Genomic DNA, 15,575 nt, shown 5'->3' with positions numbered 1-15,575 from the left:
GTCCGTGTCTTGCTTCAAGTTGTATGGGACAGGACAAAGTCTAAGAGAGGAAAATATATCTCAAAACTATCAATGGTATTGGTTTATTATTATTGTTGTTATGTGTACCAAGATGCCATAATTCTGACAGTCAGGGCCAGGGGCTGGAGGTTGAAGGCCCACCGTCTAGAAGTTTCAGAGACCAGGACCAAGGACTGAATGCCCAGATGCGGCCAGGTTTGAGGCACATGGGAGGAAAGGGGCTTGTTTGGCTGTTGCCTTGTTTCTTTCTGTTGTTGTTGTTGTTGCTGCTGCTTGAATTGCTCTGCTAAAAATTGTGGGCATTGAAAGTTGGCTCTGGAATGCATGAAAACAAGTGTGGGCAGACCCCAGCACGTCCTTGGGTGTGCTGGTTGCTGGTAAATAAATCTGAACAGGATATAGTGAAATGTTTGGCTTGAACTGACAAGTCAATTCAATTCTAACTGATGGGCAAATGATAGTGGGACAAGTATCACTGCTAAAAAGGTAAACATGATTATGATCCATGTCTGTAAACAGCATAGTAAACAGTATTTGCTCTGTAACTTTACATATTGAATGTTTCATCATGTCATGTCAATAATGTCTGTATCATTAGGCATACACACAGCTCATGGACATAAAAGGCACCACACACATTAGCTAATAATTATCACCCAGCAATACAACTGAAAGAGTGGATCTTGCCATTAACAAATCAGTGTTGAGATGACCATGTAAAAACTGGCTGGCATGTTGGCTTTTCATCTGCTTGCTAGCAACGATGGTAAGGCTAACATTTATTGCTGAGATTTGGATTCAGATTGATTTATCATATGTACTTTGAATCATACAGTGAAATGCTTCATTTGTGTTAACAAGTAACCAACACACATGGAAATGTGCTAGGTGCAGACAACAAGTGTCACCACTCATTCTGGCGACGACAAAACACACCCACAAAGCTCGGTAGAATAATGCAGAACACAATAAAACAGAATACAATAAGAACAAAGCATCAGCAAAACAAGCCCCATTTCTTCCACCCACCCTCCAACGTTCATACACAGTCTGCCAAACCCAGGACAAGCTATCTCCAGACTCCAGTCTCCAGTGGACACAGACTCATAGACATTGGGTTTAACTTCAGTAAAATTGGGACTGGACTATCAATCCTCAACTTCCAGACTTCTGATTAACCTTTGGGCTTCAATCTTTATTACCTACCACAGTTTTCACCATTATCAAGAAATCAGACTCTGGGTGAGGATCCCAAACTCTAGGCCTTAAACATTTCTTGATGATCCTCAAATTATTCTTCAAAAGACAGTGATGAACCTTTGCTTGAGTCACTAAAGTGCTTTTGTGAAGGGACATTAAACATACAACACAGTGCATGGCCTTCAGACCATGATGCTGTTCAGACCCTTTAATCTAGCTCAAGATCAGTCTAACTCTTCCCATTTTTCTTTCATTCATGTGCCTATCTGGGAGTTTCTTAAATGTCTGTAATGTATCAGCCTCTACTACCACTCCTGGCAGTGTGTTCGATGCACTCACCACTCTCTGTGCAAAAAAGAACCACCTCTGACATCCCACCTGTAGTTTCCTCAAATCATATTAAAATTTTCGGTTGAAAATCTTCTCCGAGGACAATGGGTGATGATGATCATCATCACAAACCTGGGTGGAAGGTATGGAGAATCTGTGATGCCAAGTGGTCAAGTTCCCCTTCTCAGCCTCACCAATGTAGTCCAAAGGAAAGCTTATGAAGCAATACATTTCACACCAGCTTAGATGCAGGAGCAGCCAGACTGATGTTCAATGGTGTCCAGCTGCCTTAGGAGCTCCACTCCAGATTTGCTGTCTGGGTTTACTCTCATAGGCTTTGTCCCTCCTGAGGCTGCCCACAAGACAGTGGGGCATATTAAAGTCACGTTCTCTTTTATTAGCCATTTCTGTCCTGGGAAAAAGCAGTAATCAGATTAAGCACCATCTGTGGGATTGGGGTGGGGGGGGGGAGGGGGAGAAGGAACTGTGAACATTTCGGGGGTCAAAACCAAGTCTTGGTATAGTATTTCACCCTGACAGATGCTGCTCAACCTTTTGTGCTCCTCCAGAGAGTGTTTGTTGCTTCAGATTCCAGCATCCACAGTCTCTTGTGTCTGCATATTTGAAATATAGAGTACGTCAGAGTGCAGCTGTACATGCAAGTACAGCTGTCTTCAAAGGTACTCACGCAATCGATAAACTTTTAATGTTTGTGCAAAGGGGCTGACAAACGTTGGTCCAGAATGTCCCGAATAAATTCAGCACTCACAAGCATGGTTGTTGGAATTCTCCCAGGCAACTGTCCAAAGGCCTTTAACACACATGAGGTTGCTATACAAGATAAGAGCCCATGGTATAACAAGAATGGGCAGAAGACAAGCTGATTGCTAAAGAGTGGAACTAAAGGGAGCTTTTTCTGCTTGGCTGCTAGTGACTACCGGTGCTCCACGAGGGCAACTGTTGGGACCACATCTTTTCATGCTACATGTCAATGATCTGGATGACAGAATTGTTAGATTTGTGGCCAAATTTGAAGATGATACAAAAATAGGGGAGGGGGTGGAACGTGGTGAGAGGAAACATGGAGTCAGCAGTAGGATTTAGACATGTTAGAAGAATGGGCAAAGTAGTGGCAGAGTTGATAGTAAGAAAAGCAAATGCAATGTTAGCATTCATTTTGAGAGGACTAAAACACAAGAGCATGGATGTTATGCTGAAGCTTTATAAGGCATTGGTCCGACTACAGTTGGGTGTATTGTGAGTAGTTTTAGGCCTCTTATCTAAGAAAGGATGTTCTGTCATTGGAGGTTCTTGAGAATAATTCTGGGAATGAAAGGGTTAAGGTATGATGAGCATTTGATGGCTTTGGCCTGTACTCACTGGTGTTTCGAAGAATGAGGGGGGATTGCATTGACATCTATTGTATATTTAAAGTCTAGACAGAATGACATAAAGAGGATGTTTGCAATAGTGTGTGAGTCTTGACCAGAGGGGAAAGCCACATAATAAAAGAATATCCCTTTAGAACAGAGGTGAGGTGTAATTTCTTGAACCAGAGGGTAGTGAATCTGAGGAATTTATTGTCACAGATGGCTGTGGAGACCAATTCAATGGGTATATTTAAAGAGGAGGTTGATAGGTTCTTGATTAATCAGGGTGTCAATGGTTACAGGGAGAAGACATGAGAATGGGGTTAAGAGGGACAATAAATCAGCCATGGTGGAAAGGAGCAGTGGACATGCTATGTTGACACCTCCATCCAAAAATGGAAGGTTATGGGTTGTGTAGGAGGGAAGGGTTAAATCAATCGTAGAATAAGTTTATATAGGTTAGCCTGTACTATGTTAAACTGTTCTAAATTCCAACACATGAAGAATGGCTGCACTTAAACCTACTTGTGCTTTCATGGCTGCACTGACTTTACTGGATTGGACAGGGATACGGATCACTAATGTTTCATTCTTCAGCAATTCACATCCACAAAGATGAAGACGGATAGAAGCTAATCTTCATTTGTCAGCTGCAGAGAATGTGCTTCACCAGCTTAGTGTTCACCAAGATTATCTAACATTTTATAGTTTCTTCTTTGCTTCAGTGAATTGATAAAATATAATTCCTTAAAGTGTGGCAATGTTGGAATTAACTGTGAAGTAGATAAACTAAATATATAGTTAGCATATATCTTACTTCCATTGATATAACTGTCAGTAAAACTGGCACATCCAGAAGTTTACCATAACGTGGCTTTCAATAATTTAATGACATTCTTTACACTACTGAACATGGCTCTAATCAGAACACAACAAAAATCTAGAGCATATTGTTTCAATAAACTGAATTATCAAATATAAAGCAAAGCCGTAAACAAACCATACTGTAATTCCTCAATAATACTCGAAAATAACTTTAATTCTTGTTCTTAGTACATTTAAACAGGTGAAAAAGGCTTTCAAAGGTTGATCTGATCAGTAATATAAAGGGACAGATCCCCAAGTCTTCATGGAGGATGGCTGAGCAAATCAAATATAAATCATAAACATATGTACGTTTAAAATTGATTCACATAGAATGTATAACATAGAACATTTCAGCAGAGTACAGCCCCTTTGGCCCAAAGTGCTATGCCAACCTTTTAACCTACTCTAATATCAATCTAACCCCTCCTACATAGACCTTTATTTTTCCATTATCAATATGCAAGAGTTTCTTAAATGCCCCGACAGTTTCTGCCTCTACTACCACATCAGGCAGGGTGTTCCATGCACCCATCACTTTCTGCTTAAAAAAATTTTACGTCGGACATCCCCCCGTACTTTCCTCTTGTCACTTTAAAATTATGCCCCATTATATAGCTATTTCCACCTTGAGAAAAGGTCTCTAGCTATCAGCTTGATTTATGCACCTCATTTTCTTGTACACCTTTGTCAAGTCACCTCTCATCCTCTTATACTCTAAAGAGAAACCCCCAGCCCACTCAAACCATCCTCAAGGTTTGCTCTCTAATCCAGGCAGCATCCCAATAATCTCCTTCCACCGTCTCTAAGGATCCATATCTGTCCTATAATGGGGTGATCAGAACTGAACACAATATTCTAAGTGTGGTCTAACCATGGTTTTATAAAGTTGCAACATTACCTCCGGGTGTTGAAATCAATCTTTTAGACATTAATGTTATTATTTCAGGAAGGTGAGAAGACAAGAAAATGAGCAAACAACCACAGCCAATATCAGTAAACTGCTCCAAAGCACCAAACTGAGGACAGTGATGCACCTCTTGAGGGTCATATGTCCATTCTGATACAACCCATTATGCTGTAACCATCTCTTCTCATAGACCAATAAATACTATTCACATCTCACCTGCTTGAATCTATGATCCCCGAGGAAAGCCCAAACAGGAAATGAATCACACATCAGCTGTCTTAGGAAGAAAGGAAGGCCAGATTTAAAACAACTTAAGAGACATAGATTGAGTGGACAACCAAATTATTTTTCCCAAGGCAGAAATGACAGATATGGGTTAGATTTAACTTGGAGTAGGTTATAAGGTTGGCACAACATTAGGAGCCTCAGGACCTGTACTTTGCTGTAAGATTCTATGTTATATGTAATATGAGGACAACAGGGTCAACATCTCTTGGTCTCTGTATGCAATTTGATAAATGCATTGCTTGGTGTTTTTAGAAAGATCTGGTGGCTGATAATCTTAGTGCATTTCAATCCTTTTGAGTTCATTGTAAACTTACCCCTTTGGTATCACTAAATATACACCATTCAGATCATTAAGTTTTCTGTAAATTATATATGATTTGGAACCTATTGCTTTTAAGCAACAACTTAGGAAATGCAATCCATACCACCAAAAGATCCAACCACTAACAACAGCCACCACCTACTCTTGCCCACACTGCACCAGACTATGTGGATCCTGGATCACCCCGTACAGCACCCGAGGACCCGGCAACAAACAACTCCTTAGGGGAACATCATACTTGACTTGAGTGATCACACTACTACTATAATCCATATTAAGTTATGCCTAAATATCAAAAACAAACTTTACAAACTATTATACAAAGCAATATCATATAAGGACAAAACTGGAATTGGTATGATATTTTCACGTTGTGAATGAGTGCAAACTTAGCACAACTCAATATTCAGTCTGTGTTATCTACCTACTGTTGTAAAATTTTAAATCTGTAATCCCCAAGTTATCACAAGTGGCTGAGACTAAATAAAAACAAATCTTCAAAATATTTTTAAAAGCTATAACCATGTTGTGTCGGAAATTAAGAGAGCACATTCGTGGTTGGTACACCTTTGTCAAGTCACCTCTCATCCTCTTACACTCTAAAGAGAAAACCCCCCAGCTCACTCAACCCACCCTCAAGGTTTGCTCTCTAATCTAGGCAGCATTCCAGCATACCCGTGTCCCCTCACTTTTAACTCCACTGCCCATTCCCATTCTCACATGTATAGTGCCCTCTTCAGTCACAATGAGGCCAGCCTCAGGTTGGAGGAGCAACACCTCATATTCCATCTGGTAGCCTCCAACCTGATGGCAGGAACATCAATTTCTCTAATGTCAAGTCATTTTGTCCCTCACACCTCTCTTCTTCCAATCTCCATTCGGGCTCCCCTCTTACCTCTTCTCTTCTCATCTTGTTGCCCCTCCTCTTTCCCTTTCTTTAATGGCCCACTCTTTTCTCCTATCTGACGTCTTCTCTTTTAGCCCTTTACCTTTTCCACCCATTACCTCCCAGCTTCTTACTTCATTCAACCTTCTGCCTTAGCTTGTCCCACCAGTCATCTGCCAGCTCATATTCCTTCCCCTCCCTCCACTTTCTAATTCTGGCTTATTCCCCCTTCTTTTCCAGTCTTGATGAAGAGTCTCTGCCTGAAATATCAACTGTTTATTCCCTTCCACAGATGCTGTCTGACCTGCTGAGTTCCTCCAGCATCTTGCGTGTGTTGCTCTAGGTTTCCAGCATCCTGTTTGCATGACTACATTAACTTGCTCTCCACCTTACACTGAAGAGGTTAACACATTGCCAGATGGTTTCAACAATCAAAATATTTCTTAAGCCTTTCCACTCTCCTTTGCAAAGGAAAACAGTTTTAAATATTCAGTAGTTAAAGAACAGAAAACAAGCCCAATAAGATAAATACAACTTCAGTTGTATCGTAATTGGTGTTAAAAATATACAGTTCTCATGCAGCATTTGAGAGGAATGACACTAAGCAGTCTAGCTATTATTACATACTTACTTGCTGTCATTATAATAAATTTATTCCAATGAAACCAAACTAAATTGTGTGCTAATAGGCTCCTGTGGGAGCTTAAGTTGCTATGAATAACTTATTTCAATGCCAGCTAACTTAATAGCTGCAAAATTCATTGGCAAATGCAATCAGTCAAAGTATGCTGGCTGCACTCAAGGAGATGCATGGCAATAGGATTATACACTGCTATACATCTGCACTATTAACTAAAAGCACTGGACTGCCGTTATTTACTGTTAACGTTTACTTCTGGGGTAATTTTATGTGCATCAAATTTATTGCCATCAAAGCAGTGCAATAGAATTTCATTTCAAGATTGTTTAACGTCATATCCAGTACAGAAATGTGAAGGAAGTAATTTTTACTCTAAATCCGATGCAGCGAGGAGAGACTTGAGGCATATAGTGACAGGAAGGCCTTGAGAAGCATAGATAGAGTAGTTGTGAAGAGGAGAGGATCTCCATGTGACCATTAGATAAAGAATTAGGCCTTTTGGCCCATCAGCTCTGCTTTGCCATTTCATCATGGCTAATTTATTAACCCTCTCAATCTCATTACTTTACACTGAATTATTTTACAGTAGTTAAACTGATTTAAGCCAAAGATAAATCCATTTTTTTTAAATGATCACTAATATTAGAGACATTTCAAAACAGTGAAAATGCCTGTGACATCTGCGAGGTGTCAAGGCTGTCAGGAAGATGCTGAGGTGGGATATATGGGGTTGTAGGGGCCACGAGAATCCCAGTCACTATCGCTTGAAGAGGTTGGACGCCATAGACAGTGAAGTGGAGAATAGAAGGCACCATTCAAAATTAAGAAATATAAAATGCAGAAGGGGTCACAATGTACCACGAACTATGCAAAGTTAAATCCCTGTTCTTTGACTTTTGAAGATGCTCCATAAACAACACAATACCAGACAAAAGACCTGACCTTGGTTCTACTGAACCTGTCAGCATCACCGTTTCACTTACTTTTGTATTCCAGGTGATAACCTGCCGCTGCCACACTGATATCAGAATGAAAGTGCAGGTAGAGTTGATTGGAGGTGCTGTTCAATAACGCAGGCACAGTGGTACCTGAAATGATAAATCAACATTTCACCCTTTTCAATCCAAATTAGCCTGGTCTGTTGTAAATAAGCAGAGCTGTACGCATAATACAACTCAGATTATCTGTGATCACAATCACTGAGAGTTATTCCGGTATTCCTATTTCTTATCTCTCTTCAGCAGACAGGAACCCCAGAATCAGCCAGAAACCACAGAGACTATTTGCTTTGTAGAGAGGTTTTCATTATTGAAACCTTGTCCTTTATTTGGAATTCCATTTTACTGTTGTAAACAGATTTTTAGGAAGGATGAGGCCAGAATCATAGAAACCATAGCCGGAGAAGATCTATGCCAAGTCTTTTTTGATTGGAGGATTCTAGGAGTGAGTCTGTATGGCCTGGCAGAAACATCATATTCTTTGTTGAAGAAGAAAAGAATTAGTCTATCATTGATATAGTAAAAGTGTAGTTGGAGGGGGATACAGGAGGGAATAGGAGAGGGATGAGCATCACTGACACTCTGTGCCAGAAGTAGTTTAATGTACTTGTCAGTTTTGGAAAATACAGTGATGTGTCAGGTACCCTTACCAAGAGGATACTTAAATCTTTTCACTTCAGCTTCTCTGGATAATGACTCCAGATAATCATTGAAACCACTACCTTTGAGATGTCCAAGTGAAAATTCCACACTTGGAGTATTGCATTCTGTTCTGGTCACCTCAGTAAAGGGAGGGTGTGGAAGATTTAAAGAGGCTGCGCAGTGATAGTTTTAAGGGAAGTAAAGGGATAGTTTCTCCGCGACCACCCCAGGAAACATTCCAGGCAACTACCATTTTGTGTAAAAGTCTTGCCCTGCATATTTCCTTTAAATTTCTCCCTCTCACAAATGCATCTCTAGTATTAGAGATTTCAACCTTGGGGACAGAAGTTACTGTCTCTATAGTGTATCTATGCCTCCCGTAATCTTATGAACCTCTATTAGATCTCCTCTCTGTCTCTGCTGCTCCAGAGAAAACAGCCAAAGCTTGAGCAGCTTTGCATTATAGTACAAGCTCTCTAATCCAGGCAACAACCTTGTCTGCATCTTCTCCAAAGACTCCACATCCTTCCTGTAATGGGAATTGAGCGCAATGCTCCAATCTAAGCATAGCTTTATAAAGCTGAAGTATAACCTCCTAACTCAAAGCCTCAATGACCTAATGAATGAAAGCATGCCACACACCTTTGTTACCACCCTAATCAGAGGAGATTTACCAGGATGCTGCATTGGTTAAAGAGCATGTCTTAAGAGGAAAGGTTGAACAAGCCATGGCATTTCTCTTTGGAAAGAAGGAGAATGAGAGGTGGTGATTGAGACGTACAAGACGATAAGAGGCAATGATTGTGCATGATCATGATCATTGGGGGATGGGGGGACATAACTAATATGAGGGTGCATAATTTTAAGATGATTGGAGGAAAGATTGGAGGATGATTGGATGCCAGAGGTACTTTTTTCTTTAAAACAGAGCATGGTGGGTGCATGGAACACCCTGGCAGGGATGGTGTTAGAGAGATTGAGACCTGAGACCCAAGATCTCTATATTCAAACTTGGAATATTGTGTTCAGTTCTGATCACAGGGGTTTAAAAGCTTTAGAGATGGCACAGAGGGGTTTTACCAGGAGACTGTCTGGATTAAGGATCTTGTCTTATAAGGATAGGTTAAGCAATGCGAGGGCTTTTCTTTATGTAAGAAAAGAGGATGAACTATGACTTGATGGAGATGTGTAAGATGTTAAGAGGCATAAGATCGAGAGAGCAGAGTTTTCAGGTGCTTGGAAGTAGGTACAAAGGAGGTGTCAGGGGTAAGTTTTTTTACACAGAGAGTGGTGAGTGCATGGAATGGGCTGCCGGTGACTCTGGTGGAGGCGGATACAATAGGGTCTTTTAAGAGATTCCTAGACAGGTACATACAGCTTAGAAAAATAGAGAGCTATGGGTAAGCCGAGGTAATTTCTGAGGTAAGTATATGTTCGGAACAGCATTATGGGCCGAAGGGCTTGTATTGTGCTGTAGGTTTTCTATGTTTCTATAATAGAGGGCCCAGCCAGTACCTTTCTCCTAGAGCAGCAAGCATAAACACAACATTGGAGGCTGAGTGGCCTGTAGTTCAATGGTTCCATTTCAATTGTTCCATTTAACATGAGAGAATGTATGCAGTACACAAATTGGAACTCAAACCCTCCAGACCTCCTTGAAACAGCAGAAACACCCCAAAGAATAAATAACAGAAAAGAACGCAAGAATCCCAAAGCTACCTGCCCCCTCCCACACACAAGCAGCATCAACCTTCTCCCCTCCCCCAATTATTCCAGCAGAGAGCATCAGCACTCCCACTACCTACCATGTAGATAACAGCAAAGCCCCAAAGCAGGACCACGATCAACAGTCCATCAAAGACTACTGTTCTTCTTAATGTTTCAACATCCCACAGGCTCTCTCTTTCACCAACAAGGGTGAGAGAAAGATAACACTCCTTCCACTGCAAGTGATAGTCAAATGGCTCGCTATTTTGATGTTCTATGTTCTGTGACTTTGTAAGACAGAACTAAAACAATGAGGAATAAACGCAAACTAAAATACAGAACAGTTCAACACAGTAAAAGGTGTTTTGGCCCAAAATGCTGTGTTGAACCAATTAAATTAGCAATCAAATGGCTAACTAAGCTAATCTCTTCTGTCTACAAAATGCCCATTCCTTCCATTTTCTCATGTTCACGTGCCTATCTAAACAGCTCTTAAAAGTCCTAAATGTTTCTGCCTCTACCACCATCCCAGGCACCCTCCACACCGTGTAAAAGCTCGTCCCGTACATCTCCTTTCAAATTACTCACTCTCACCTTATACCTCTCATAATCTTGTGAAACTCTATCAGATCTTCCCTCAGCCTCTGACACACCAGTGAAAACAATGTGTTTGCCCAACCTCTTGTAACAGCATATACCCTCTAATCCAGGCAACATCCTGGTAAACTTCTTCCGCACGGTCTCCGAAGCCTCAACACTTTTTCCTGCAATAGGGTTGTGGTGAACTTCATATACCTATCTGGACACGCCCCCTGCTGACTGCTCCTGTGGCTCCTCCCACAGACCCCTGTATAAAAGCGATCTTAGCCTGGGCTCGGCCTCTCAGTCTCCAGGATGTAGTATGGTGGTCACTCACTGCTTGTTTCTTCTTCCAGTCAATAAATGCCGATATCTCCCCTTTACGTCTCAGAGTGAGTTATTGATGGTGCATCAGGGGTGACCAGAAGTGTATGCATACTTCAGATGTGGTAGAGGCAGGTTCAATATTGTCATTTAAAAAAAATTGGATAGGTATATGGACAGGAAAGGAATGGAGGGTTATGGGCTGAGTGCAGGTCGGTGGGACTAGGTGACAGTAAGTGCTCGACACGGACTAGAAGGGCCGAGATGGCCTGTTTCCATGCTGTAATTGTTTTATGGTTATAACTAGACCATGATAACTTTGACAGCATATATTTTTAGACCTGTTGCTGCATATTCACCTTTTTCTAACTTAGTGGGCAATTGAGCTCCAGTTAGGCCTCGTCAAGTGATGTTTATTGTGGTGTGCACAAGTTTGCTGAGGAACAGGTACAATGAAAAGCTTGCAGCAGCATTACAAGCACATAGGACTTGGACCATATTTTCCAGTTTAACATCACTGGCATATGGTGTGAAATATGTTGTTTTGCAGCAGCAATATCTTGCAATATATAATAAAAATACAAACTATAAATTACAATAAGAAAAAAATAGTTTATACACACACATGCACGCACACACATATATATAGTCACCATTTGTTGGCACCATCTCACCTGGGCCCAGTCATCACCTCAAAACATTTTTGGCAAAAGATGCCCTTATTTCATTTAATTTATAGACAGGGAAAAAAATACAATGACTAGTTACTTCTTTTGAGGAAGAGGTAGGTGTTATTGGATTTGACTTTCTTACCTGAGAAGCTCCCAAGTCTTGGTGCCGTTGCATCACCGCCATCGTATATTTCTAAGGAGTCCCAGTTGTGTTCAGTGGCGAAGCTTATCACTTGAATCTATTTAACAAAATAAGTATTTAATTGCAAAATTAAAAATTCACCATCTGATACAATCACTACACTTCCATTTTATTTACTTATTTAGTGATACAGTGTGGAAGAGGCCCTTCTGGACCAAGAAACCTCATCTATTTTAACCCTAGCCTAATCACAGCATAATTAACAAACCTACTAAACAGTGCGTCTTTGGGTTGGGAGAAAAACCAGATTAGCCGGAGGAAACCCATGTGGTCAGAGGTTGAACATACAAATTGCTTACCGATGGTGCCAGAATTGAACTCTAGACTCCTATGCCCCAGTGCTATGAAGGCGTGGCACACTATCTCACCTTATTTTCACATCACTAAAGGGAGATATTTGCTCAAAGCATGTGCAAATGTTGGTGTATTTAATATTTGTGCAATTTTGTAAGCATTGCTTAAGCATTCTTTATTGTTTACATAATTCATTATAGATTATTTATAAAAGTATGTGAATGGCATACATCATTACACCACCATGTCATAAGTAAGTGCCTCATTAAAGTAAAATGAAGTAGACAATTTCATCCAATCTCCTGTATTTTTATTTCAGTTAGTCTTGTGAGTTACAAAACATAACATAAAGTATTGAAACCAAACTACTATTTAGTCGTGATAACTACTTGGTCATGTACACCAACCTTCTGGATATATCATCCAGAAGGTGGCTGTAGGTTATAATGGGACATTGACAGGATAGAGACCTGAGGAGTGGCAGATGAAGTTCAAAATGCAAAAGTGTGAAGTGATTCTTTTTTGAGGGTCAAACTTAAAGCAGAGTACAGGGTTAAAGGCAGGTTTCTTAACACTGTGGAGTAGCAGAGAGATCTTGGGATCTATGTCCATTATTCTTTTAAAGTTGCCATGATATTTGATAGGATGGTTAAGAAGGCATATGGTGTAATATGCCTTCATTATCAGGGATTGAGTTCAACAACCATGAGGTAATGTTGCAGTTCTATAAATCACTGGTTAGCCCACAATGGAGTATTGTGTTCAGTTCTGAGCACCTCATTATGGGAAGGATGTGGAAGCTTTAGACAGTGTTCAAAGGAAATTTAGCAGGATGTTACCTGGATTACAGAACATGTCTTGTGAGGATAGGTTGAGCAAGCTATGTCTTTTCTCTTTGGAGCAAATGTGGATGAGAGCTGACATGACAGGGTTGTACAAGATCATAAGAGGCATTGATAGTGTAGACAGCCAGAGACATTTTTTCTGGGGCAGCAATGACTAACACAAAGGTGCATAACTTTCAGGGTGATTGGAAGAAAATACAGGTGAGATGTCAGAAAGGGGTGAGTGCGTGAAATGCACTGCCAGAGGAACAGTTAAGAGACTCTTAGATAGGCACATGGATGAAAGAATAATGGAAGGCTATGTGGGAGGAAAAGGTTGGATTGATCTTAGACTAGATTAAAAGTTTGGCACAACATTGTAGACTGAAAGCCATCACTGTACTGTTCTATGTTCTAAATCCTAACTGCACAAGAATTAAACATGTAATTCAGCAATGCCTGGCCATTCTGTTCCCTGTAATATGGCTGAGATTTGTTATTGCACCGAGCCTGATGACTGGAAAACTACTGCTCGACACAGGCAATAATTAAATTGTGTTAGTCCCGTGGAATTCTCTCCCTTTACTTAATATTTGCAATTACCACAAAATTAACTGATGCAATGCTAGTTAGAACAATGGATCAATACTGCCAGACTAGGTGTAAATAGAAGTTAATTACTCTCTGATTTATGGCTCATAAGTCAAAGGTGCTAATGTAAACTTAAAGCAAAAAGTGTTCTTTGTGCATACAAACAACTTGCCTGTATACCTGCTCCCTCGGTTACCGTTATCTTCCACACACAGTTCAAGCTATTACCATATGGCTCTGGATAGCCAGGAGAGAGAATGGTACCTCTGCGGTCTGTCAGATTCCCTTCACAGGGTACTGGAAGGAAAAAGAAACATCTTAAGGCAATGTCATGACACTTCATATTGAGGAACTGATGTAGATACCAAGTCTGAAAGCACTTAGCACCAGGCTCAAGGACAGCTTCTATTATAAAACTACTGAACACATTTACAAAATGGAGAAGATAACAGCATCTGTTAATCATAAGCTGGAACAATTTGATTCATACTGCGAAAAATGGTTTAACTACATAATGCCTCATAGACCCGATTTTATTCTCACAAATCAATGAATATGTTGTAAAAAAAAGATCACTCCCTACTTGTACATAGTTTTTTCCTTTTGCTTGTTTTTTCTCTCCACTCTTTTCTATAAGTGTATACCGCAGATAAATACTATGTGGAGATTTGTGACATACATGATGATATGATATATATGTACAATGTCTGAAATACATGTTATGGAAATGTTTGTTTGATGATGAACTTCAATAAAAAAATAAATTACAAAAAAAAACTACTGAACAATTCCCTAGTATGACAAGATACATTCTTGACCTTACAATCTACCTCATTATCTACTTAATCTACTTAATCATTAATCTACTTACTATCTGTTGCACTGCTCTTTCTCTGTAACTAAAGCTTTATTCTAAAATCTTATTATTTTACACTGTACCATCCCGATGTACCATTGTAATGAACTGATCTGTATGAAAGATAAGCAAGACAAATTTTCACTGGTACATGTGACAATAATAGACCAATTTATCAATTGTATACAAATGCAATTAATTTTCAAAGAGCAATGGTCAAAGACTGAGGTGGTCTTGCTGCACTGACTCAAGTTCCACAGAAGTGAGTGCCCAAATCGACAAATGCACAATGCTGATCAGAGCCCATCTTTCAGGACTTATAAACCATCCCTCCTCTAATCAGAAACCATATTGATCAGTGAGCCATAAAAAAAGATTCTGCAGATGCTGGAAGTCCAGAGCAACACATACAAATTGTTGGAGGAAATCAAGCAGATCAGGCAGCATCTATGGAGAGGGATAAACAGTTGACATTCCAGGCTAAAACTCTGCATCAGGACTGGAGACCTCACACCTTCTTTATTTTAGATTTTTCCCCTTTTCATTCTAGACCTGTTGAAGGTCTCAGCCTAAAACATCAACTGTATTCTCCTCCACAGATGCTACCTGACTTGTTGAGTTCCTCCAGCACTTCGTATGTGATTCATTCACATCACAGCAGCATTTTCGTATGTGATTCATTCACATCACAGCAGTATTTTCGTATGTGATTCATTCACATCACAGCAGCATTTTCTACTAAGTTGTGTAAAACACAAATACAAAACCTGTATGATTTAAATTACATCATTTTCTCCATCATCTAATCTCACCTATCCCATAACTTCTTATTCTGGCTCCTGCCACCTTACTTTACAGTCTTGATGAAGGGTCTCAGCTTGAAATGTCAACTGTTTATTTCCTCTGCACCCCCCTATTGATTGTGCCTGATCTTCTTGAGTTCCTCCAGCTTTCTGTGTGTGTCACTCTAGTGATAACTGGTAATTAGGTACTAAGCAAAATTGCTGCCAATATTAAAACTTCATCATTACAACTGTGCACACTTTCAATGACTAC

At 40.2% G+C, this 15,575-nt stretch overlaps 1 protein-coding gene across 1 annotated transcript in view; it reads right to left on the bottom strand.

The window, feature by feature from the left end:
- Window positions 1–15,575, bottom strand: part of LOC132400744 (CUB and sushi domain-containing protein 1-like) — a 2,029,389-nt gene that overhangs the window by 307,036 nt on the left and 1,706,778 nt on the right. The window contains exons 35-37 of the mRNA XM_059982042.1: window positions 13,836–13,960; window positions 11,895–11,991; window positions 7,815–7,919 (exon numbers count right to left, since the gene is read on the bottom strand). Of these exons, the coding sequence (XP_059838025.1) occupies window positions 7,815–7,919; window positions 11,895–11,991; window positions 13,836–13,960 (327 nt within the window). The remainder of the gene's footprint in view (window positions 1–7,814; window positions 7,920–11,894; window positions 11,992–13,835; window positions 13,961–15,575) is intronic.

Source organism: Hypanus sabinus, chromosome 10, assembly GCF_030144855.1.
Source record: "Hypanus sabinus isolate sHypSab1 chromosome 10, sHypSab1.hap1, whole genome shotgun sequence".
Classification (NCBI taxonomy): Eukaryota; Metazoa; Chordata; class Chondrichthyes; order Myliobatiformes; family Dasyatidae; genus Hypanus; species Hypanus sabinus.
This window is presented reverse-complemented; position numbering and strand designations above follow the sequence as displayed.